The sequence below is a fragment of the Megalobrama amblycephala genome, linkage group LG18 (assembly GCF_018812025.1).
Source record: "Megalobrama amblycephala isolate DHTTF-2021 linkage group LG18, ASM1881202v1, whole genome shotgun sequence".
NCBI lineage: Eukaryota > Metazoa > Chordata > Actinopteri > Cypriniformes > Xenocyprididae > Megalobrama > Megalobrama amblycephala.
In genome coordinates this window covers 15,383,047-15,407,795 of record NC_063061.1, presented here as the reverse complement: position 1 = coordinate 15,407,795, position 24,749 = coordinate 15,383,047, and the positions used below count along the sequence as shown (strand labels likewise).

The 24,749-nt window shown below is 36.0% G+C and overlaps 2 protein-coding genes across 3 annotated transcripts; one reads left to right on the top strand and one right to left on the bottom strand.

Moving 5' to 3' along the window:
• On the bottom strand, nucleotides 1–10,686 carry dpp3 (dipeptidyl-peptidase 3). Its single transcript, XM_048165653.1, has 18 exons — nucleotides 10,553–10,686; nucleotides 9,700–10,000; nucleotides 9,531–9,620; nucleotides 9,291–9,428; nucleotides 9,132–9,206; nucleotides 8,202–8,292; nucleotides 7,957–8,090; nucleotides 7,719–7,849; nucleotides 6,870–6,928; nucleotides 6,242–6,436; nucleotides 6,041–6,153; nucleotides 5,214–5,306; nucleotides 4,478–4,540; nucleotides 4,244–4,368; nucleotides 4,032–4,152; nucleotides 3,759–3,938; nucleotides 2,048–2,210; nucleotides 1–754 (listed from the first exon to the last, which is right to left on the bottom strand). Exons 2-18 carry the CDS (start codon nucleotides 9,967–9,969, stop codon nucleotides 612–614), a joined length of 2,184 nt encoding a protein of 727 aa, XP_048021610.1. The 5' UTR covers nucleotides 9,970–10,000; nucleotides 10,553–10,686; the 3' UTR covers nucleotides 1–611.
• A 1,239-nt stretch (nucleotides 10,687–11,925) lies between these two features.
• On the top strand, nucleotides 11,926–24,435 carry hif1al2 (hypoxia inducible factor 1 subunit alpha, like 2). 2 transcript variants are annotated; one of them, XM_048166513.1, is made up of 17 exons: nucleotides 11,926–12,220; nucleotides 15,794–15,827; nucleotides 16,251–16,541; nucleotides 18,107–18,282; nucleotides 18,440–18,666; nucleotides 18,742–18,872; nucleotides 18,955–19,039; nucleotides 19,123–19,199; nucleotides 19,288–19,463; nucleotides 19,559–19,665; nucleotides 20,162–20,309; nucleotides 21,957–22,144; nucleotides 22,230–22,303; nucleotides 22,704–22,945; nucleotides 23,026–23,098; nucleotides 23,525–23,645; nucleotides 23,720–24,435. In XM_048166513.1, the coding sequence occupies exons 4-17, from the start codon at nucleotides 18,251–18,253 to the stop codon at nucleotides 23,983–23,985; spliced, it is 1,947 nt and encodes a 648-aa protein (XP_048022470.1). In that variant the 5' UTR covers nucleotides 11,926–12,220; nucleotides 15,794–15,827; nucleotides 16,251–16,541; nucleotides 18,107–18,250; the 3' UTR covers nucleotides 23,986–24,435. The 2 variants fall into 2 exon arrangements, with proteins under 2 accessions (XP_048022470.1, XP_048022469.1); XM_048166512.1 differs by lacking the exon at nucleotides 18,107–18,282 and having other exon boundaries at nucleotides 11,928–12,220.
• The last annotated feature ends 314 nt before the right edge of the window (nucleotides 24,436–24,749 follow it).

Sequence of the window (24,749 nt, the reverse complement as noted above, 5' to 3'; positions counted from 1 at the left end):
TTCGGAAATAATTGATTTTATTTGGTAGGAACTGTTGGTTTTCACAGTCCACACTGAACACTTTGTCACTTTGAGGAACTGAAAATCCTGTAAATCAATGAAGAATTTATATACTTAAGAATGAATGCTACCATTTCTCCTACATATCAGTGAATCAGCATATGAACTCTGGAACATAAAATATGATCTGAAGTTGTTTCCATTGTGAAGTAATTTGAGAATGTGTGTTACGTGTTGTGATTACATAAGTCCCACCCTCACACAGCAAGTTCACTCTTGTCAGCACTTTCACATACCTATGTGGGAAGTGTGGGCTGCGGTCTGATTCGAAACTGGAACAGAAATGTTCTATTTAAAACTCTAATTAAAGTTGCCTTTGTTTAGAAGTGAATAGACAAAATAGAAAAAACAATTGGAAGGTAAAGCACTTGTTGTTATGTTCCTGTGTTTAAGTGTGGTTCTTCCTTCCTCCAACATGTGAATGGTTTTATAATCATTACCAGTCCCTTCCTTGTGCACTCTGGAGCCTTTTGTTCATTTCCGAAAGTTGCTGTGACTCAGTGTGGTCTAATACTCGTCTGAGACGATGTGTTCCACAGCACTGTATCCTCTCAGCACCAGCAGGTGGAATCCGTGAGGGTCATTTCCTGCAGCTGGGCCTCTACCTCCTCACTATCATCAGGGAAGCGTTCGACGAAGGACTGTATGAGCCCTTCAGCACTGCCTTCATACTCAACCAGCTCCACAGCATCATCTACAACACAAACAGGAGCACATTATTCTTCTTTTTTATATACACTATATTGCCAAAAGTATTGGGACACCCCTCCAAATTATTGAATTCAGGTGTTCCAATCACTTCCATGGCCACAGGTGTATAAAATCAAGCATCTAGGCATGCAGACTGCTTCTACAAACATTTGTGAAAGAATGGGTCACTCTCAGTAGCCTAGTGAATTCAAGTGTGGTATCGTGATAGGTTGCCACCTGTGCAATAAGTCCATTCATGAAATTTTCTCACTACTAAATATTCCACGGTCAACTGTTAGTGGGCATCATAAAAAAGTGGGAGCAATTGGGAACAACAGCAACTCAACCATGAAGTGGCAGGCCATGTAATATCACAGAGCGGGGTCAGCGCATGCTGAGGTGCACAGAGTGCAGAAGTCACCAACTTTCTGCAGAGTCAATTGCTACAGACCTCCAAACTTCATGTGGCCTTCAGATTAGCTCAAGAACAGTGTGTAGAACTTCATGGAATGGATTTCCATGGCCGAGCAGCTGCATCAGTAGTGGTGTGAAGCACACCGCCACTGGACTCTAGAGCAGTGGAGACGTGTTCTCTGGAGTGACGAATCACGCTTCTCTGTCTGGCAATCTGATGGACGAGTCTGGGTTTGGTGGTTGCCAGGAGAACGGTACTTGCCTGACTGTATTGTGCCAAGTGTAAAGTTTGGTGGAGGGGGGATTATGGTGTGGGGTTGTTTATCAGGGGTTGGGCTTGACCCCTTAATTCCAGTGAAAGGAACTCTTAATGCTTCAGCATACCAACACATTTTGGACAATTTCATGCTCCCAACTTTTTGGGAACAGTTTGGGGATGGCCCCTTCCTGTTCCACATGACTGCGAACCAGTGAACAAAGCAAGGTCCATTAAGACATGGATGAGCGAGTTTGGTGTGGAGGAACTTGACTGGCCTGCACAGAGTCCCGACCTCAACCCAATAGATCACCTTTGGGATGAATTAGAGTGGAGACTGTGCGCCAGGCCTTCTCACAAAACATCAGTGCCTGACCTCACAAATGCGCTTCAAGAAGAATGGTCAAAAATTCCCATAAACACACTCCTAAACCTTGTGGAAATCTATATGGAAGCTATATGTAATAGCTTCAAAGGGTGGGCCAACTCCATATTAAACCCTACGGATTAAGAATGGGATGTCATTAAAGTTCATGTGCACGTAAAGGCAGGCGTCCCAAAACTTTTGGCAATATAGTGTATGGGAATTTTCAGTATATGGCTGAAGGAAGGAGGCTGAACACAAACCTTTGATGTAGGTATTAGCCTGGACAAACATCTTACGAGCTTCCTTACGGAGCAGAACCGTCTCTCTGAGGCGCAGGAAATCGTGGGTGCCGTCAGCAGTCACAGCAGAGTAGCCTTCATACAGAGCCCTTCCTCCTTCCACGTCGGCTGTCGACTTGTGCAACTTTACAAAAAAGCAAATCGACATCATCATGATCATGGCTACATGCAGACTTATGGAAACTCATTCTGTTCTCCTTAAAGGGATAGTTCAAACAAAAATGAAAATTCTGTAATCATCCCTCACAAATTGTTCCAAACCTGTATAAATTTCCTTGTTCTGCTGAACAGTGAACACAAAGGAAGATATTTGGAAGAATGTAACCAAGCAGATCTAGCCTTCCCACATTTACTACCATAGTAGGGGGGCAAAAATACTATGGTAGTCAATGAGAGCGAGATCTGCTTGGTTACAAACATTCTTCCATGACAGAATTTTAATTTTTGGGTGAATTATTTCTTTAAGCCATGGTCACACTAGACATTGAGCACGCAAAATTTCTAAAGACACTGTAGCAGTTGTGATGTGACATCATCATGGTGTCTTTTTTATAAACATAAATTCAACATCTAACAAATAGTAACAAATCCAAAAAGTAAAAATATACAATCTACTCCACTTTACTGCAAAAAAAGAGAAAAAGTGTGTGTTCTTTTAATTCGCATCGTGACTTATTGATCTTCTATTGGTCACATGTCTTCACATGATACGTATTCGCAGGTCAGAGTTCACTAAACTTGAACTTTGGAACGTGCCAAAATGTGAAACTTCTTTGCACGAGCTTGCATTTCCAGTCTCCAGCATTTATATGTGTATGAATGCAATTCGATGGAATGAAAAGTGTAGCGTGAACATTCCTTCAGAGTAAAAAAAAGAAAAATTATATATATATATATATATATATATATATATATATATATATATATATATATATATACATATATATACATATATATATACACACACATATATATATTTATTATTTCAGCCAAGGCAACATTTCCCATTTTTGTTTAGTTTTACTTGAAGTACTAAAATCAATAAACTGAAATAATAAAAAGTATATAGGCATATTAAAAAAAAAAAAAAAAAAAAAAAAAAAAAACTAAAATAACAAAAACAATAACAAAACAATAAAATTAAAACTTTAACTAAAAAAAAAAAATTATATAAATGAAAAAAAAAAATCAAAATATGAATAAAAACTGTAATAGTATATTAATTATTCTATTACCATGGACCATATTAGACATGGACATATATATATATATATATATATATATATATATATATATATATATATATATTTTATTGTTTTGTTATTTTTATTAATTTATTCCAGTGAGATTTTTATATATATATATAATTTGACAAAACAATAAAATAATGATAATAAAATAATACTGATTTAGTCACATTATTGTTTCAGACTACCAAAGGTTAATAAAATAAATAAACAAAAATAAATGAATAAATAATTATTAATTTACTTATTTCAAAATAACTCACTAACATGCAAGGTCATGTGACAATTTAGCATACTACTGTTGGAAATGTTTACTTTTGCAAAATGTGTTCTGTTTCGCATACTATTTTTAATAAAAGGCGGGCTACTGTATGCAGTGCAGTATTGAGAAGAATGCTAGTTCCAATACAGTAAACTGGCTGTACCTGCAGTTTACAGAGGAACCTCTGGATGGCAGTCTTGCCCACTGTGTTGATCTTGCTGCGGTCGAGTGTTATGACAGCATCTGGTCGTCCATCTGTCCCTGTGCACTCCTTCAGACCAACCAGTCCTTCTCCAGCCTCCAGCAGAACCCGCAAAATCACAAACCGGGCCTGCATGTGTGCCTACGACAGCGAGATGCCAGGATAATGTTAAGATGAGAAGATAATCAATCAAAAGAGTAATGATTTCCGGACAGGCACACATCTAAATCTCACCTGTCTCCAGCTCTTGCTCTCTGGTGTGTAGAACTCCAGTCCCAGCAGGCCAGCACGCACCATGGTCAGCCAGTTTACATACACCACCTCCTCTGCATCCTCCCCCTCATGCCCGAAAATACTGCCGGACACACAAATTGCTCAGCGTTCATATCTCAACGATTCCATCTGAGTGAATCCATGCAAAAGTGACTGAATGTTCAGTGACTCACCTGAGCACCTCTTTGTTGAGACACAGATACAGACCTACACACTCAGCTCGACACTCCTCATAAGACGAGGCGATGGTGGAGAACTTGCTGTCCCATGTCTCGCTGCCCTTGTACCAGCTCGAGATCTGAAAGCCGAAAGGTCCATTTCATGACTGTGATTGGCAACGCACAGTTCATAAAGAGCGCAAAGTACAGTGGAATCCAGTAATGAACAGGACAAGGTAAATAACTCACCAGTTCCCCCGTTTCTGGATTACGAACAGCAGTTTGATCAAAGTTGAATTTTCCCTTGTCATCCTGTTTTAATTCAAACATGAGATGAAGAAACTATGAAACATCTGTATTCATGAAATGTTCTGGGTTCAATACAACTATGCTCCATCAAGACTAAAAAGACTAATAAGACAAGTTCAAAGTTCAACAGAAGAATTACTGCAAGTCTTTACTGCCACTTTTGATCAATTTAATGCATCTTTGTGATTACAAGTATTTGTTTCTTTAAAAAAGAATCTTACTGACCCAAACATTTGAACAGCATGCATTTATTTTTTGGTAACACTTTAGTTTAGGGTCCAATTCTCACTATTAACTAGTTGCTTATTAGCATGCATATTACTAGGATATTGTCTGTTTATTAGTACTTATTAAGCACATATTAATGCCTTATTCTGCATGACCATATTCTACATCCCCTAATCCTACCCAATACCTAAACTTAACTACCTTACTAACTATTAATAAGCAGTAATTAGAAGTTTACTGAGGCAAAGTCATAGTTAGTTATTAGTGAGAATTGGACCCTAAACTAAAATGACCTCTTTCTTTTTTTTTTTATCAAACCATATATAAATAATTCTTAGTAGAAACAGAATTATTCTATCACTAGAAATCCAAATAGTTCTTTTTAAGTGCATAAAACCCACAAGTCGCATATATACAGCAACATATTGGTCTGCTTGTGCTTGTCTACCTGAACAAAGAGCTTCCCGCTGCCATGACCCAGCAGCTCATGGAGTCCAACCTGCACCTCAAAAGAAGGCCCTTTCCATTTGATGTACAGGTCCTAAAGGTATAAAGCCACAGAGGAAGAGAAATGACCACTCTGAGCCTCCACTGCATCATGTTTGATTCATTAGACTATGGGTGCCTATGGGAGATCTACCTACCAGCAGAGTTCAGATCTAACCCTGACCCAACAAACCTGTCTGTAATTATCAAGTGCTCCTGAAGATCTTAATTAGCTGGTTTAAGTGTGTTTGATCAGGTTTGGAGCTGAACATTGCAGTTGTGTTGTCAAAAGTACCGACTTCGATACCAAGTCCATACTGACATTTTAAAAAAGTGACGCTTTGAGCTCTGTTGAGTGGGTTCGTGAACACCTCTGATTGGCCATTGTGTTCACGCACTCAACATATATGTCTGTGATTGGCTACAGTGATCAACACTTCAAAAACATGCTGTAAATAGACAAAGACACTCTTCACCGAGCGCTTACAGATACACACGTCCGTCCACTAATAGACGCCTGCTTTCAAGCGTTCCCACTTCCACTTTCAGACACTCTTGTGCATTGATCATTGTAGCCAATCACAGACATATATGTTGAGTGCGTGAACACAATGGCCAATCAGAGGTGTTTACGAATCCGCTCAACAGCGCTCAAAGCATCACATTTTTTAAATTTCAGTAACGATTTCAGTACTTTTGACAACACTACTTTGCAGGAAGGTAGATCTCCAGGAACAGGATTGGGCACCCCTGCATTAGAACCTTACAGTGAGCTTTCATTAGTCTAACCTTGTCATTCTCCTCAAGAAAGGTGAGCTTGTCTTTCTGCGTGGCATACGCAACAGCCAGCACATTCCCAAGGGACACATTCTTGAAACCTTCTGTCTGTCTGATGTCGTCATCTACAGACAGATAAAACTTCTCATAGAATATTTATCAAATCGAACCAGACTGCATATGGAAAAATCCATGCCGGTTCAGAGTACTCACAGTTTGGAATGTTGATTCCTGCAGGGATGCCACTGCCGGCAAAGGTGAGTACGTCCAGAGAGGTGAAGTCTGGCTTGAGGAAGCGGTCCTTCTCAAAGGCTGGAGGCCAAGGCAGCTCTGGAAGCAAGACCTCGGCCGAGCTCACCAACTGAGCAAAGCGAGCGCTCATGGCCTTGTTCACCACAGCAACAAAACCTGTTAGGCAAGACGGTAAGTGTGAAGGACAGAGAGAAACGGAAGTCAAAACTGGGAATCTACAAGAGTTATTGGTTTTTTGAGCAATGTGTGAAATGATTTCTTGTTTTATGTCTTTTTTTGCATGTTGGTTGCACTACATTACTTTTGACCCTGATTTGGTGGACAAAAGTTTTGAGATAATAATAATCATCATCATCATTATTATAATTACAATATTATTAAATAATAATAATAATAATAAAGAGATGATTTCAAACTACTTCTTTTAATGAGACATTATTATTCTTCATTATAATAACAAAATGAATTTTAATGTTCATCATAGATTAAGTGTATTCAAACCATCATATGTATGAATTGCATTTTTATGTGTATTTTTGAATAAATTAATAGATCTGGACAAGAAATGACCAAAAAATATTTAGCTTACCTTCAAATTCACCCCTTGAGCCAAATGGATCTCTGTAGCTCTCAATAAATCCAATGTAACTAATAAAAATAATGATAAAAAAATGTTTGTAGAAGAAATTCAAAACAATGAAATCAAACATTTAAGCCTATATCAATGAAAAATGATATATCAATAGCCTGTGGCCTATTTCACAAAGTCGGGTTCAGTGGCTAACCAGGCAAGTTTGACTTTACTTTGTGGTTCAATAAGATGTATTATTTTTTAGCTGTGCCATTTTAACTAATGTTACACGGCTAACATGCTCCAAAGCACGTATTATGCTTTGAGATTGCAAAACAAAACATAAAATAAAAAAATAAATGAAAAAATCAGCATTTATTTCTAATTATTTATTCCATGATCAGTCTGAATTGAAAAAGCATTAGAATTTATAAAGCTTTTAAAATGACTTTGCATGTTTTCTTTTAAGCTTATTGTAAACCTATAAAAATTAACTAAATAAATTCAGTTTAATCACTTGCATTGATATAGATGTTTTCTTTCAGCTGCCTTTTCAAGATTTTGCAGCAGCAGCATTTCTTTTAGCCTTTGTAAATGTGTTTAAATTATCGTCTCATAATAATTTAATTCTGTATACGTCTTCAGCAGAGAAGTGAACTGTGCTGACACTTGTGTTTCTGCAGGTGTCACAAGTTCAGGTGCTATTGCTCCAGAGTTAATCATAAACTCTGATGGAGAACGTTTATAAAGAGCGTTGTGAATTGGATTTGTCTGGTTTTGTCAACTTTAAATCTACTCTTAAACTCAGAGTTTGTTCAGTTAGCATTGTATAAAAGGTCACAGGTCTGTTAAATATGGGTCAGACACCTCTCCACAATAGGTCCTTTGTCTTTGATCCAATAACGGGACCCTTCTTTGTGGGCTTCCACTGAGCCATAGGTGAAACTGCGGATATACTCTTCCAGCATCTTCTTCTGGTTCTCATTGGCTGCATGAGCCTAAGACAAAAAAAACCCTTTTTTCATGCTTCAAAAGTTCATGCTGTTCATTTTACATCCAAAAGTATCAATGATTCAGTGTTTTTTCAGGTTGAACGTTGTCATACCTTGGCTTTTTCCAAGTTCTGACACACTTTCTCCATAAGGAAGGAATAATCGCCCCTCTTAACAGAGAACACAGCATCCTCAAATTCATATCTGCCACAAAACGTTTCACCATCCTTCTCAGCACCACAGCAGTCTGCAGATGGGAGGGCAATAAAAAATGCAAAGAGTAAATAATGGAAAGAAGGAAAAAACACAAATGAAATGAAAACTAATACACAACATATAAAATGCTCTGTATACTCACCCGCCTTCTCGGCAGATGCCAAACGCACTTCATAGCACCGCTTGCCATCTATTTCAGTCTTGAACAGACGGGTGTTGTAGGCACTCAGTTTCTACAAGGACAGACATGGTAGTCTAAATGTGAGCAAATATTATTGGTAAACTAGTTCATTCATGCAGAAATAGCTTCTGTCAGTGAGGATATAACAAGATCAAGCTTAAAAATTGTTCACTTGGTTAAAAGTAGTATCATGCACAATCAATGAACAACACTTAAGCAGTTTTTATTCATATAGATTAGTGTTCATTTATGAACTCTTGTTCATTATTAATTCAAGTTTTTTCATAGCACATTAACAGATATTCATTTATACAACCTAAAATGTTAAACACATATATGTAGAAATATACCTGGATTAATAAATGCTGTTGAAGTATTGTGCATTGTTAGCTCATGACATTAACGAAATGAACCTTATGTACAGAGTTACTGACATTCCATATTATTTATTTTGCATTTGGCAGATGCTTTAATCCAAAATGTATTTAACATTTTTGCCAGTATGCGTGTTCCATGGAATCAAAATACAGGACTATATATATAATGTTTAATTTATGTGTTAATAATGAAAAAAGATAATATTCTTTATGTGTCATTCACTATATTAATTCCACAGTTTTCATATTACTCCAAGGAACAATACAGCTGTTAAGAACATGTGAGGCTTCCAGTTATTTTAGCACTACAAAAACAGTCTGTTATGCTGCTTGCTTGAGGTTGCAAACTGGAGTTTGTTATCATATTGTTTTAATTTATTATGATAATTATAAACATTCTCATTTATAGCTCAAATAGTTTTACCAATTTGTCATTTTTTGTGGCTAATGAATCTGAAGTCTCACACATTTACAAAAAATATCTTACTTCCGCATTTCAAAATAAGGTGGATACCTTGGAGTCCAGAAATTTCTGGGCAAACTCTGCATCTTCTAAGCAGCAGTTCCCTGAGAAGTAAGTCGTGATCCCCTAGGAGAGAATAGCAATGAGTAGTAAAATGTCAACCTGAGACTGATCTGTAAAAAAAAAAAGTTTGTTTTTTTCTTCTTTTACCTTCTCACCCAGACCGAGCTGTTTCTGCTTGTCTTCTAGGGAGTAGAGCGGCTCCGAGCAGCAGCCCCACAGCGCCTCTATGTCACCGGGGCTCTCCTGAAATGCCAGACTCTCCCACACCAGAGCCTTGAACTTCTCCTGCATACAAAAAAGGGATCGTTATTAAACACTAAACCTGTTGGGATGCTGCATAAAAGTATGACAGACTACACATGTGACATATTAAATAGGGTATTTCACCTTTGGTAGGTTGGGGATGAATTTGGTGTCCCCAAACGACTTGTAGTTCCCCATGTTTGCATAAATCCCAGCAGCATATACGAGGAAGGCCTAGAATGAGATACAACTTTGTTACGACAATGAACACAGAGCAGATGTTAACTTTGGTGTTCGTAACAGGTCATTTCACCTGATATTCCTCTGTGCTCAGTCCAGCTGCAGTCGCCGCTGCCTTCAGCTGGAGTGGCGCCTGTGCGCGAAACAATTTTTGCAGCAGTACGTAGATGTTGGCAGACTCAGGTGACGTCTGAATCAGCACGGCCAGGCCACCGTACCAGGATGCCCGAGAGAGGTAGTGTGCATACAATTGCTCTTTGGGAGACAGCAGCCTGAAAGCCTCCCGGCAATCCAGAGCAGAGATCCCGATGTCATTTGGGAGGTAATACTGAGAGTCCACCATTTCAGTCCTTAGGCAGCTTGATTCCTCTCCACTGAAAATTCACAAAAGCATGAAGGAGTCATTGATTACTATGCAAAATAACAAAATGACCTGGGCTGCGTTTCCCAAACTCATTGTAAGCCTGAGTAGATCGTAGAATCATTGGCACTAATGGTGTTTAAGATCAACTTAGCTCACGATGCTTTTTGAAAAACTCAGCCATGGTTATTATTGGGATTCACATCATAGCTTTACACTCTCTCGCGCACACACACATCTAATAAGCCAATAGTTGTGTAGATACTTTTGAATATGTAAATATGTAGACATACACAGTCAAAAGATTTGCTTTAAGGCTGAAAGGTTAATCAGCACTGACCCGGTGAGTTTCTCTTTCACTTATGGGAGTTAACTGATCAGCTAATACTGTTAGCACACTTGATAGTGCAGGAAATCAGACAATGACATTTCGCAAATCTGTGCCGTGCAAACAAATATGCAATAATTGACTATACAGATATCCTATCATCTACAATAGCGAACATAGGCTTTCTCTTTAAACAATATCCCAGATATTAACGACACCATGTAACGCAAGTTCTACCTGAATTGTGCGTTCACTCCTGTCAAAATGAGCACCAGCGTCCGAATCTACTTCCGCTACTCATTCAATTGAATGACCCGCCCCTTAGCCAATCAGACCGCGGAAAAGATGACTGACAGACGCGAGAACCTATAGAAACAGCAGAAGAAATAAGGTTTCGAGTGATCGAAAATGAAATAATAGTTTTGTGAAAGGCAAGTTTATTTTTTATGTTCACTATAATGTATAAATATATTAGCATACAAATAATATGTTTCTTGTATTATTGGACTGTTAATCTAATTTTGAAGCTCAATATCTGTTTATCACTTAAGTGCTCAAGTGGAATTCATTTCCCAGCACTCTAAAATAAACTTTCTGTCAACAGGAAATTGTCCATCTGCATGGTCTGAACAGCATCTTGACCACCCAGAATCATTTGTTTATTGTGCTCTGCTTTGCTTTCATATTCTCTTTGGGAGGTGAGAATAGTTCACCATACATACTTTTAGGTATAAAATAATGCAGGTGGAATAGCCTAGCCCAAATAGAGTTGAAATAAAATAGATAAAACTATTAAAATCAGTAAATCACTCAATTCATCCTTAAAACCTGTAAAATTACTACATTAACTACAGTGAGGTAAGTAAATACACTCAATTCATATTTTTCCCTTAAGTTCGAAATATTTCATGAAATTCCATCAATTTCTGTTCCCCTCACTATTCTAATAGTATGTTATCATAAAAAGTGAGCATGATTTCCAAACATTAAAATCAGCCCAGTGTTTATTCCGGCCGTGGGAGATTGGCACACTTTTAAGGGTGGGTATGGAGTTCATTGTGGAATCTGGGCATCAACAGGATCCCAATGGCGCCAGATGAGAAGATAATAAACTTTTAAACAAGCACCTGCTTTTGAACCGTCGTCAGCTGCATTACACAATTCAATGGCCACTTCAAAACAGAACACTCAGCTTTTCTCTTTTCTTGGGAGGCTACAAAAGGTGAAATGCCAAATGCTCAACTTTTAATAAAATGTAATATAGTTGGCCGATATCTAATAATTGAAATAATAATTTCTGTTTATCGGGATTATATAGATGTCCATTAACATTATAAGCAGATTAAAAAGAAAAAAGTGTTGTTCTTAGTAAAAACAAACAAACAAAATAAGTTGGTTAGCAGAATTGACATGCATATGTGCATATTTAATAGGTAGTCTGAGCAGCATGCATTAGCTCAGTGAACAAAGCTGTGGTTTAGAGCAAGCCAATCACAGAAAGCAAATGTCAATAAATCACATAGATCCAACAGGTTACTGGGGCTTTCTGTCGCCTGTTGCCTGTATGTTCATTCTCCTAACCAGAGGGGAAGGACAACAGAGCAAATCGGGCACTATTTTGCACAAATTGTTCCTTGTAGTTTTACTTTTGCTTGGAATTTGTTCCACCTTGCTTTCATGCTACCAAATATTTGCTTTAACCAAAATATGCTTCAAGTTAGATGCATGTCTGCATTGGGAAAGCATCAAAGGACTAACTTGTAAATGAAGAGTTCATCTGCAGTGATACCAAGTATGAAATTTATCCTCACAGATATGTTTAGACAGTGGACGATGGATTACTATTACAAGCCCAGACTCAAACATGGTTCTCAGCGATCCATGTGGGGAATGTTTAACTTTAAGGTAATGTTTCAAGCATTTGAACTTTGTTCGTTTTTGTATTTGATTTGTGTGTTAAATTTACTCAGCAGCCCTTTTGCAAGTTTGGAGATTTTACTAGTTGCACAATGTGTTGTATTTGTTGTATTTATGGTAATTAGATAGGTAATGTTGCTGCTGACTATATATATATATATATATATATATATATATATATATATACAGTGCAAAGCATAAATGAGTACACCCCCTCTGAAACTTCTGAAAGTCAACAATTACTCAATTACTCTGAAGACATGTTAGGGTTCTAGAGATATAATGTTCCAGCAAGTCTGCTTAATCAATTAACAAAGAAGCATGTCAAAATTATTCAGGAAAATAAGATTTTCTTATCAATGTGATGAAATGTTGTGTAGCAAAAATGAGTACACCCTCCTAAAAGTTACTAAATAAAATGAAATAAAATTTTTCTGGTGTAAGTTTAAGGCAATGTTTGATCAAAAGGTAAGTATGTTGAACCAAAACATTTAAAGAGAAGTAATTTCTTGACAATTAAAAGTGTTATATAGCCCACTGAATCATTCTCAGACTTAATGCTGACAACAATGGGAGCACTTGGGAGAGAACTGTCAGGAGACTTATTTCTTAGCACAAAAGAGGACAGTGGTACAAGAAGATTACCAAATCATTGTTTTATGTGTGAAAATATAGCAAAAGTAACACAGAAATTAAAAAACAATGGACTTGTGACAAGGCCCCTGAAATAATCAGGCCTTCATTTTAAGCTTTCGTTTAGTGATGAGGGATTTTTTTGCTAGACAAAGAGCAGGAGAAATACCAAGCGAGTGTCTCAGAGCCAGCAAAAGCTATGAAAAGAGTGACTGTTTATCTCACAGAGTAAGATGCAGCCTACAGAAATGACATGCATGGTTGTTGTTCTCACTGGAACTACCTGCTGTAGCCAAAGCACAATAAAGTCAGTTAACCATTTCCAAATCCCATATTTACAAAATATAGATTCTGGGAATAAAAGTTTGGTTTCCGCCGAAATCAGTATTGTATCTGATCGGTATTGAAAAGTCATTTATTAATTTTGCACAAAATGCGATATCCGTCGTGTTATTCTGTCATGTTTTCTCCCTTTCTTTCCAAAACGCGACAAACGCCAGTCTCCTTTTTCTGCAGAACGTGATATATACGCTCAACCAATCACAGCGCACCATTCCACGCACTGTAAACATTAAAGGCTTTTTTAAAAAGCCATTTTTAATACCAATGTACTCGGCAAATGTGTTTAACCGTGCAGTGGCGCCAGATACTCTTTAATTGGTAATGAATAACAAGATGACCCATTGAATTCATTTTGGGAGCAACGGCTGAATGTATTTTTAGTAAAATGCCTGTATATAAGATAAATATTGGCAAAGTTTAGACTCTGTCATATATGTGAATCAACTTACTTTGTTGTGTATTTTCAATTTGAAAAATAACTTTTATATTGATGGATTAATTGCATTTTGAAAAAAAGTGTCATTGATTTATTGCATTTTGGGAAAAAAATTATAAATTTTTATAATAAACTTTTTAAAATCAAAATGTAGATTTGAATTTTTAATGTTTTTTATAACCAAAAGATGCTATGTGAAAGTTTGAAACAGAAAATAGTGGTTTTTATCTTGCCACTTTCTTGGTAAAGAAAATACCTTTTTACTCAAATTAATCAAAATGGAGTTATTGCGTTTTGGAACCAAACTCTTCAAATACTCTGGTCTCATGAGACCAAATCAATAATTTTTGATCCAACAGCATCCAAAATGTTATGGTGTTGCTAAAGGAGGAGTACAGTGAGAAGTGCCTGGTTCCCACAGTAAAGTTCAGTGGTAGTAAAGCTCTTATATAGGGATGAATGAGTGCTGAAGGTGTGAGGGAGTTGTGCTTTATCAATGCTGTCATGAATTCCCACACCACTGTGTAATTTAATACACAAACTTGAAACAGAAGATGTTACCCTTTCCTCATTCCCTGCATTGTTGGGCATTTTTCAACATGACAATGAGGATATGCATTCTCCCAAGGTGAAAAACCTTCTGTGGACATGTATTGCTCTCAGTCTTCACACTTTTGAGCACTTGTGGGGGATTCTGTAGAGACGAGTTGAGCAACACTCCCCATTAAAGATCAGGGCATTAAGGAGCTCATCATCCAGGAGTTAAACAGGACAAATGTGACAAGTTGTCATGAACTTGTACACTCCGTGTCAAGAAGGGTCAGAGCAGTATATTCAAAATTATGGAGGGCATACTATGTGCTTGAATATTATACATTTGTTGAATTAAATCTAGGGTGTACTCATTTCTGCAATCCTTAATTTAAACAAAATTGGCTAATTTACTTATTTAATGGCTATTAATGACATATATTTCTCAGTTTTCATTATGTATATGTTTAATACATTTTAGTTTTGCCATCTTTCCATGAATTTTTATTAGTGATCATAAAGAAAATGCATCTTTTGTATTTGTTCAGAGGGGGTGTACTCATTTATGCTGTGCACTGTATGTACAGTACAGTCCAAAAGTTTGGAACCACTAAGATTTTTAATGTTTTTAAAAGAAGTTTCGTCTGCTCACCAAGGCTACATTTATTTAATTAAAAATATAGTAAAAAACAGTAATATTGTGAAATATTATTACAATTTAAAATAACTGTTTTCTATTTGAATATATTTGACAAAGTAATTTATTCCTGTGATGTAAAGCTGAATTTTCAGCATTGTTACTCCAGTCTTCAGTGTCACATGATCCTTCAGAAATCATTCTAATATGCTGATCTGCTGCTCAATAAACATTTATGATTATTTTCAATGTTGAAAACAGTTGTGTACTTTTTTTTTCAGGATTCCTTGATGAATAGAAAGTTCAAAAGAACAGCATTTATCTAAAAAATACAAAGCTTCTGTAGCATTATACACTACAGTTCAAAAGTTTGGGGTCAGTAAGAATTTTTATTTTTATTTTTTTGAAAAGAAATTAAAGAAATGAATACTTTTATTCAGCAAGGATGCATTAAATCAATCAAAAGTGGCAGTAAAGACATTTATAATGTTACAAAAGATTAGATTTCAGATAAACACTGTTCTTTTGAACTTTCTATTCATCAAATAATCCTGAAAAAAAATATTGTACACAAATATTTTGTACAATTGTACACATTAAATGTTTCTTGAGCAGCAGATCAGCATATTAGAATGATTTCTGAAGGATCATGTGACACTGAAGACTGGAGTAATGATGCTGAAAATTCAGCTTTGCATCACAGGAATAAATTACTTTGTCAAATATATTCAAATAGAAAACAGTTATTTTAAATTGTAATAATATTTCACAATATTACTGTTTTTATTTTTAATTAAATAAATGTAGCCTTGGTGAGCAGACGAAACTTCTTTTAAAAACATTAAAAATCTTAGTGGTTCCAAACTTTTGGACTGTACTGTATATATATATATATTGCATACTAAGGAAGTCAATGGGGCCCATCAGCTGTTTGCTTTTTGTTACCCATATTCTTCAAAATATCTTCTTTTGTGTTCAGCAGAAAGAAATTCATACAGGTTTGGAAGCACTTGAAGGTGAGTAAATGATAGCAGATTTTTCATTTTAGGGGGAACTATCCCTTTAATAGATTGTTTGAAGTGTTTTAATGTTAAAATATAATATAATAAGACCCCTAAATGTATGTTTGTGCTATGTTTGAATCACTGGATTATGTAACCATGTTTTGGTCTGTAGCCAGTGCCACAACCTCACTGTCTGTATTTATATGATAGTGCCAATTATGTCTTTATCTTATAACTGCCAGCACAAAGGAAATAAGAAAATGATTTTTTTATTATTGCTTATGAATTAATATAGAATTGACAGCCTTTTTTTAAATGGGTTGTAGTTTTCCTAGAATCATGGGTGGCAAAACCAAATGCTTATCTACAAGAATAGAATCTACAAGAATCTACACTTTTTACTCAGAAAAGTAAAAGACCATCTTGTTTTGACAGATGCAAACCTAATGGTGATTAATGGCCAACTGTCACATGGAACATGAAGGGAGGGTCTTAAGGCCCCTACAGAAAAAAAATGGGTATAAACACAAGCATGTCCAGAGATTAGAACCAGTGAGTATGAACACATGCCACCTGGTAACATGCCTGACATGAGCACATGATCGTTTAAGTCTTAAATTTTAAAATGACTTCAAAGCTATTGGAAACGGTTAGTGATCCACTGAGAGAAGAGTGCCATGGAAAAGCTAGAAGAAAGCAAATATTCTTTGAGCAGAAGAAAAGGAGGTGAGTACAAAAACTAAACTTAATCCATGATAGTCACAACATTTTATACAAAACAAATATTGAATATAGACTCACTGTAGATTTAGATTCTGCTGTGCTGTGCTAGAACTAACCTGTGGAATTGGGACAAAACACACATAATAAAATATTTTAGTCTGTCAGTTTCTAATTTATCTCAGAAAAATAAAAACTCTTAAAATGGGTTAAAGTATTTTAAATAAATTAAATAAATTCAAATAACTGTCAAATTCCCTCTGTTCTCAGGCATAGTATATTTTTGCAAATTAATGAAATATTCAGATATTACCCAAACAACAAATCAGTCAGGCACTTCGCCACCTTGGAATTATAAGGTTCTCTCTGCATTCTGAGCAGTTTTGAGATATTGAGCTTCAAAGTTTTTACATTCCATACTCCTTTGTAGATAGAACCTTTTAGTTTTCTAAAAAAAAAGTCCCAAAATGTACACAACTTTAAAAAAAAATAATAATAAAAAAAAAAAAATCACAATGTAATTAAGTTGTCACAGAATAACAATACACTATAAACCGAATAAGTTGGCAAAACCCAAAAAATTTAGGTATTCAGTTACATCAAAATTTTTGAGTTAAGAAATTCAAAGTTTAAGTCTCATACATTATTTTTGTACTCAAACATTTTAATTGCTCGTAACTTGAAATATTTGAGTAAGCTAATTGATACATTTAACTTAAAATATCATGTAAAATAATACATTTAACTTAAAATATTATTCAAATATCTTTGGTAATGGAAACTTTGCTAGCTTTAAACACTATTAATCTCCCACTTAACATTAATCTTGCAAAAAAAAAAAAAAAAAAAAAAAAAAATATATATATATATATATATATATATACATAAAAATAATATATATATATATATATATATACAATTAACTTTAGCATTTACTCTCCCTTTCGAGTGTCATGGCAAAGCATGCTGGGAAACAGAAATCCCAGCCCAGTTTCAGGTAAATTTAAGTTTGTCTAAATTAAAAAAAAAAAAAAAATCATAAAACTCAAAACAATGAAATAGTTCAGTTTACATAAAATGTGTCAGTTTTGTGAACTCAAAAGAAAAAGAAAGTTCTAAATACTCGTAAAAGTTAATTGGAACTAGTTTGTTTAATTTAAGTTTACCTACTCAAACCAATTAATTATTTTGAGTGTTAGGATTTACACAAAAATGTCAGATAGAATCTTATAATTCCAAGGTCTATATACTTAAAAGTGCCCTTTTCCTTCCGTTTTAAGCCATTTTTTAGTCTTCCGATTAAAATAAATTAAATTGCATTTACATTTATGCATTTAGAAGACGGTTTTATCCAAAATGACTTACAATCGAGAAGCAAAAGCAGTTGTTCACAGAGCAAACAATGGTATACAATGCCCGGTTTATTAGAAAGCTAGATTAGGAAACAAGCTAGAGCAGAGAAAGGAAAATGCAGAGAAGGAAATAACTGTACAAATAAATAATAAAGAAATTTCATATTACACAAGCAAATTTCAGAAAATATTTTTACCTTTATTTTTTTACCTTTTCAGGCAAAAAAAAGTAAATGCACATTAGGAGGCATTATCAGAAGGCATGACATTGTATCAGAAGCTGCAGGCAACTACGCTTGGTAGTGATAAGACAAAGTGACGCAGTCATGACGTCTCTTTTTCCATCAGTAACGGTGCTGCCCGATGTCTTCATTGAAAATGATGACAATTCTAGTGTATGTTCCCTCCTCTGAATGACGCTAGCAGAAAATTGGGTCAACAGCAGCGTGCTCATACTAAAACAATGTCATTTTAAATGTTTGCGTGTTTATTTTAAAAATGCTTCATCATATCTTTTGTGGTTTTTCAAATTCACCATAACTTTAAATACAGGGCCTGCACAGAATGGAGAAAAACATGTTCTCGCTTGGCGGCACAGAGCAGAAGGAAGAAGGAGAGTCAGCTGTTCAAGGAGTTAACTGCTCTTCTGCCTCTGGACCCCAATATGGACGGTCAGAGAGACAAAGCTTCCGTCATACGTCTCACAATCGCCTACCTGCAGCTGAGGGGTCTTCTGAACACCCCAGACAACTGTACACAGTCCTCTCCTCCTTCACCAGGTAGAAAGAAAAGGGGTTGAAAGTAGAAAATGGGTTGAAAGAAAGCAAGTTTTCTAAAGCCCGTTGTGATTGTAGGAGTATCGGCTAAAGCTCATGAGAGGGAGTTGCTAGATTCTACCCTCGGAGGGTTTGTGGTTTTGTTGTCTTTGAATGGCAAGGTCATCTTCACCACTAAGAGCGTAACTACACACACTGGAATTAACCAGGTGATGTCACTAAAATGAAATGAATTGCATGTACTTGGAATGACTTTACTGGCATCTTCATTAAATCCCGTTTCTCTTCCAGATGGATTTGATCGGGAGGAGTTTGTTTGAGTTCTTGCATCCATGTGATCACATGGAGGTCAAAGACATCCTCACGAGACTGATGGGTAAGCACTTCTTGCTGGAAAAACCATGCTGGTGTATGCTAGCTAGCTAATGCCAGTGATTTGATTTGCTGCTAACATTTCAGGAAACAATGGACAGCAGGAATGTGAAGTGCTCCTCAGAATGAAAAGTGTGATGAACCAGAAGCTGACTCCTTGGAAAGTAAGAATCGCTTCATTCCATTGTTTGCAAAAGTAAAAAGACCACACAATCTTCATTGTTTTCACTTCTTTGCTTTCACTGTCTGAAGATTATTCAGTGTATTGGAAAGAAAAAGTCATCAGCTACACCTGGATCCAGTTGTCTGGTTCTTCAGTGCAGGGTTCTGCCCATGCAGGAGGTCGCGGAACTGGATGCAGCGCTGAATACGAGTACGTTTATGAGCGTACACAGCCCAGACATGAAGTTCACCTACTGCCAGTCAAGGTACAACCTTATGCATGCTGCTTTCTAGTACAAAAAGCAAACTGCTTTGACAATTTTTGGGCCGTCTTTAAATTTGACGCTCTTTTTTGGCTCAGGGTTGTGAAGTTGACCGGCTTTCAAGACACAGAGTTGCTGGGCCAATCCATGTATCAGTACTATCATCCATCTGACTGCCAACAAATCCGCAAGGCACATGTTTGCTGTAAGAGGAATTTCTTGTCATTTGTTTTCCACTTGTGTGCTTCATTTGACTTGTTTTTTTATTAAATATGTGTTAAAAAAAAAAAAAAAAATTACATGTTAAAGTAAGAAGTCCTCACACAAAAGTGACAAAAGTGAAAATTTTGTCATTATTTACTCAGCCTGATGCCGTTCCAAACCCATGTTATATTATTTTATTTTATTTTATTTTATTTTATTTTATTTTATTTTATTTTATTTTATTTTATTTTATTTTATTTTATTTTATTTTATTTTATTTTATTTTATTTTATTTTTTTCATACTGCTTCAAACCCAGCACCTTAGGCCATAGGCAGGAAAACATGGATGTCCATTTATTTCTTTTTCTTTTTTTAGCTTTTTTATATGAGAAAAGGAACTTTATACTTTTTTGGAATGACATGAGAATGAGTAAATTGTGTGAGTAATTTTCATTAACTATCTCTTTAATAATGTTCAAATATCTGTCTGAAACAGTGCTCTCCAAGGGTCAGGTGTCGACTGGGAAATATCGGCTGCTGCACAGACATGGTGGCTATGTTTGGGCAGAGACAGACGCATCAGTGGTGTGCAACAGTTGTACTGGTGTACCAGAGAGTGTCGTCTGCATCAACTACATTCTTAGGTTAGAAAATTGGCACTAGCAATGCAAGAACATTGGTTTAACTCCCAAGAAATACACATACTAGTCCTATACCTTAAATGTATTGTAAGTTACTAAGGGTCCGTTTACATGACAACGATGTACTAAAAACAGAAAAGTTTTTCCTTTGTGTTTTTCGCATACAGATGACAATATTGTCAAAATGATTCCCATTCACACGGATCAGCGAAAACAATTGTATTATGCATGCCAGGCCAGTAGTTGGCGATGTCACTTTGTAAAGAAACACTATGCGCCTACAGACTGAACACATAATACACATGCACATGACGTCACAGTTTTCACGAATTCTCGTTTTTGTAGTTTACAGAGAGACGATAACGGTATTGTTTTCAAAAACATGAAAGTTTTGGGGGCTTGAAAAAGCAAACGTTTGAAAACTGGTTTCAAAGTTGAAGTTTTTGAAAACAATCTGTTATCATCTCTGTGTAAACAACAAGAAAAACGCAAATTTGTACATACGGTGACATCATGCGAATGCGTATTATGTTTTAAGTCTGTAGGTGCATAGTGTTTTTTTTTTTTTACAAAGTGACATCGCCAACTACTGGCCTGGCATGAATAATACAGCATTTTTAACCGCTTCCGCGGATCTATGTGAATGGGGATCATTTTGACAACGTTGTCATCTATACGCGAAAAACGCAACAACATTTTTAGCGCATCATTGTCATGTAAACATTCCTTAAAGGATTAGTTCGCTTTTAAATAAACTTTTCCTGATAATTTACTCACTCCCATGTCATCCAAGATGTCCATGTCTTTCTTTCTTCAGTCGAAAAGAAATTAAAGTTTTTGATGAAAACATTCCAGGATTTTTCTCCTTATAGTAGACTTGAATGGGCACCAAATGATTGAAGGTCAAAATTTGTTTCACTGCAGCTTCAAATTGTTCTACATGATCCCAGATGAGAAATAAGGGTCTTATCTAGTGAAACTATCGCTCATTTTCTGAAAAAAAAAAAAGAAAATTATATAAGTTTTAACCTTAAATGCTCATCTTGAACTAGCTCTCTTCTTCTTCTTCTTTATTAGAATTCCAGCAGTGTAGATGCTGTTAAGCGTAATACTGCCCTCCACAGGTCAAAGTTTGAACTAATTGTTATATACTATTGAACTAGCATATTGCATATAAAAATTAGTTCAAACTTTGACCTGTGGAGGGCAGTAATACGCTTAGCAGCATCTACACTGCTGGAATTCTAATAAAGAAGAAGAAGAAGAGAGCTAGTTCAAGATGAGGATTTAAGGTTAAAACTTATATGATTTTACATTTTTTTCAGAAAACGAGCAATGATTTCACTAGATAAGACCCTTATTTCTCATCTGGGATCGTGTAGAACAATTTGAAGCTGCAGTGAAACTAATTTTGACCTTCAATCGTTTCGTGCCCATTCAAGTCTACTATAAGGAGAAAAATCCTGGAATGTTTTCATCAAAAACTTTAATTTCTTTTCGACTGAAGAAAGAAAGACATGGACATCTTGAATGACATGGGGGTGAGTAAATTATCAGGAAAAGTTTATTTAAAAGTGAACTAATCCTTTAAATGTGTAAATGTCTAAAGTTATGTTAAGTTTTATTTATTTATTTATTTTTTATGTGTAGTGGAGTGGAGCAGCCTGATTTTGCATTTTTACTGGAGCAGACAGAACAAGTTCTGAAACCACATGATTCACTTGGCCCAGAATCCCATCCTGCCCCTTTTCCAATGTCTGCAACCCAGCAGGATGAAAACGGCCATAGATCTAAATCAAATGAGCACAGTAGTCCTACAATACCCCTAAAGCAAAGAGGTAAAATGAATAGATATTAAAATATCACAGGATATGATGTTATCAAAAATACAGGTTATCATGACGATGAACTCTTTTTGCTCAGAGGGTGACATACAGGAAGTTCATGACTGCACAGAGATCACACATAACACAGAAGAGTGCTGCAATTTCAACTGTGTGAGTACCCTTACAAAATGTACTGTGTGTGTGTATATATATATATATATATATATATATATATATATATATATACACCATGGTACTGAATTATTACTGATTCTTCAGTGTCACGTGATCCTTCAGAAATCATTCTAATATACTGATTTGCTGCTCAAGATTTCTTATTATTATCAATGTTGAAAGCAGTTGTGCTGGTTAATGTTTTTGTGGAAACCTTGTTAATTTTTTTCAGGATGCTTTGATGAATAGAATGTACAATACAGCAGCATTTATTTGAAATAGAATTTTTTGTAACAATAAACATGTTTACTGTCACTTTTGATAAATTAGGTGCATCCATTTAAATGGTAATGTACATAGTTGTGAAAACCTTCCTATTTGCTGTGCTTTACTGTAGGATCTGTGTGAGTTAGACTTGGACAGTCTCGCTCCATACATTCCCATGCACGGAGAGGATTTTCTGCTAACTCCCATTTTAGATGAGATGGTGGACAACGCCGAACTAAATGTGTGTGGACCATCATTCAACAGTCCACATCAAAAATTGGACCCTCAAAATTCAGAGGGAACAGTCTTTCTGCCTGTGAAGAGCCTTACAGATACCCAACAAAGTGTCAGTCATTATGTTCTAACAAACAGGTGTGTCTAATAAGAAAGTTCATTTTTTCTGGTGTGCAATAATTTTGCAATTCATTAAACATGCATTTCTTTTCTTATAGGATCACCAATACTAACCTGATATCAGCCAAGCAGTGGAATGACAGCTTAGATCTTGTGAACAGAATTTCAAAGGTACTGTGCTCATGTGCGTACAAATTACCTTTATAACAGTTAGTTCCGGTCCTCCAATTTGATTAGTGGATTCATTCAACACAGAGACCCCACTGAGGAATGTGATTTCACCAAGTACAACACGTTCCTGGATCAGCATCTATGTTGATCCTGGAACAACATTCCAATCAACCAATCAGGTTTGAGGTACAAGTTTAGAGTTTAAGTTCAGGCTTAAAGGTGCTGTTATTAACCTATAATTTCCTTCTGATAGGTATAAGTTAAGGATAGGATTAGGTTTAGGGGTAGGACTAAATTTCAGACAGGAATGTTGTTCCAGGATCAACAAAATATGTCGATCCTGGAACAAACAAAATCCGTTTAAACCCTGAAAATACATTCAAATGAAGTTTGTCATTAAGTAATTGGACTAATTTTTTCCTCCAGGTTTATAATTATAATTGTAAACAGAATAATCAATTCTTCTCTGCTGAAAGCAAGACATATCATCAGAAGGAAGATGTGCGGAAATTTACACAACAACCCAGCAGAACACAATGGAAAATCGGTAAGAGATTGCTTCCAGACTTCAATAAAACAATATTTTCTCCTATTATATTACACATTTTCAATTTCCACTAGATGGATCAATACCGAGGTCATGTCGTGGAGGCCTGAATCCACTTGGATCAAAGTTTAGATCGCTTCCGGAGAATCCCAAGCGCCATTCTCAGAACAGAAAACACCATACTGATGTAAAAATGGACCCAACGCATATGACTCTACCTATTTTGAGTGGGTGGGAGTGTGAGGTCAATGCTCCTCTTGACCCCACATCATATTTGCTTCAAGGGACAGAAATTACAGCTGTTCTGGACCAAGTGGCCTCAAGAGTATCTTGGTGCTGATCCAAAACAAAATACAAGACTTACGATAACAACGCTTGGCAGTAATCAATCAACACCAACAAGCATTGCCTTAGTGTCCATCACTGTCTGATGGGAGTAAAGTTTTTATTCATCTTGGGCTTTGTGCTATAAACGACTCCTTTCGGAAGTTACAGTGTAAATAGTACAGTAGTGGCCAAATGATGACCTGCCTAAGAAAATCTTCCACCGTTTATTGAAATATTATTAAAAAATGTTACAGATTGTGTAAGTATATTGTGTAGTTGTGCTTGAAATCAATTATTTTATTTGTGATTGTGCATTGAAACTTCAATTGAAATTGAATAATTTTTTGAAATGCAAGTTATACACAAAGAAATATATTTGCGTGTGTGTGTGAAGTGTCATCTGAATGGTGTACATTGACAAGACTGTACTAATTTCTTTTTCATAAAATCTGTTTTAATTACACAGTGTGTGTCACCCCTTTTTGAAATGACTTGACTACTGGACACAGTGAGAATCCTCAAGTTCATTAAAGGTGCCATTGAACATTTTTTTACAAGATGTAATGTACCCTGAATGTGTCTGTGAAGTTTCAGCTCAAAATACCCCATAGATTTTTTTTTTATAAATTTTTTTAACTGCCTATTTTGGGGCATAATTAGAAATGCACCGATTCAGGTTGCGGCCCCTTTAAATGCTCACGCTCCCCGCCAATGGAGCTCGCGCTTGCCTTAAACCAGTGGTTGACAAACCTGTCCTGGAGTACCCCCAGCCCTGCA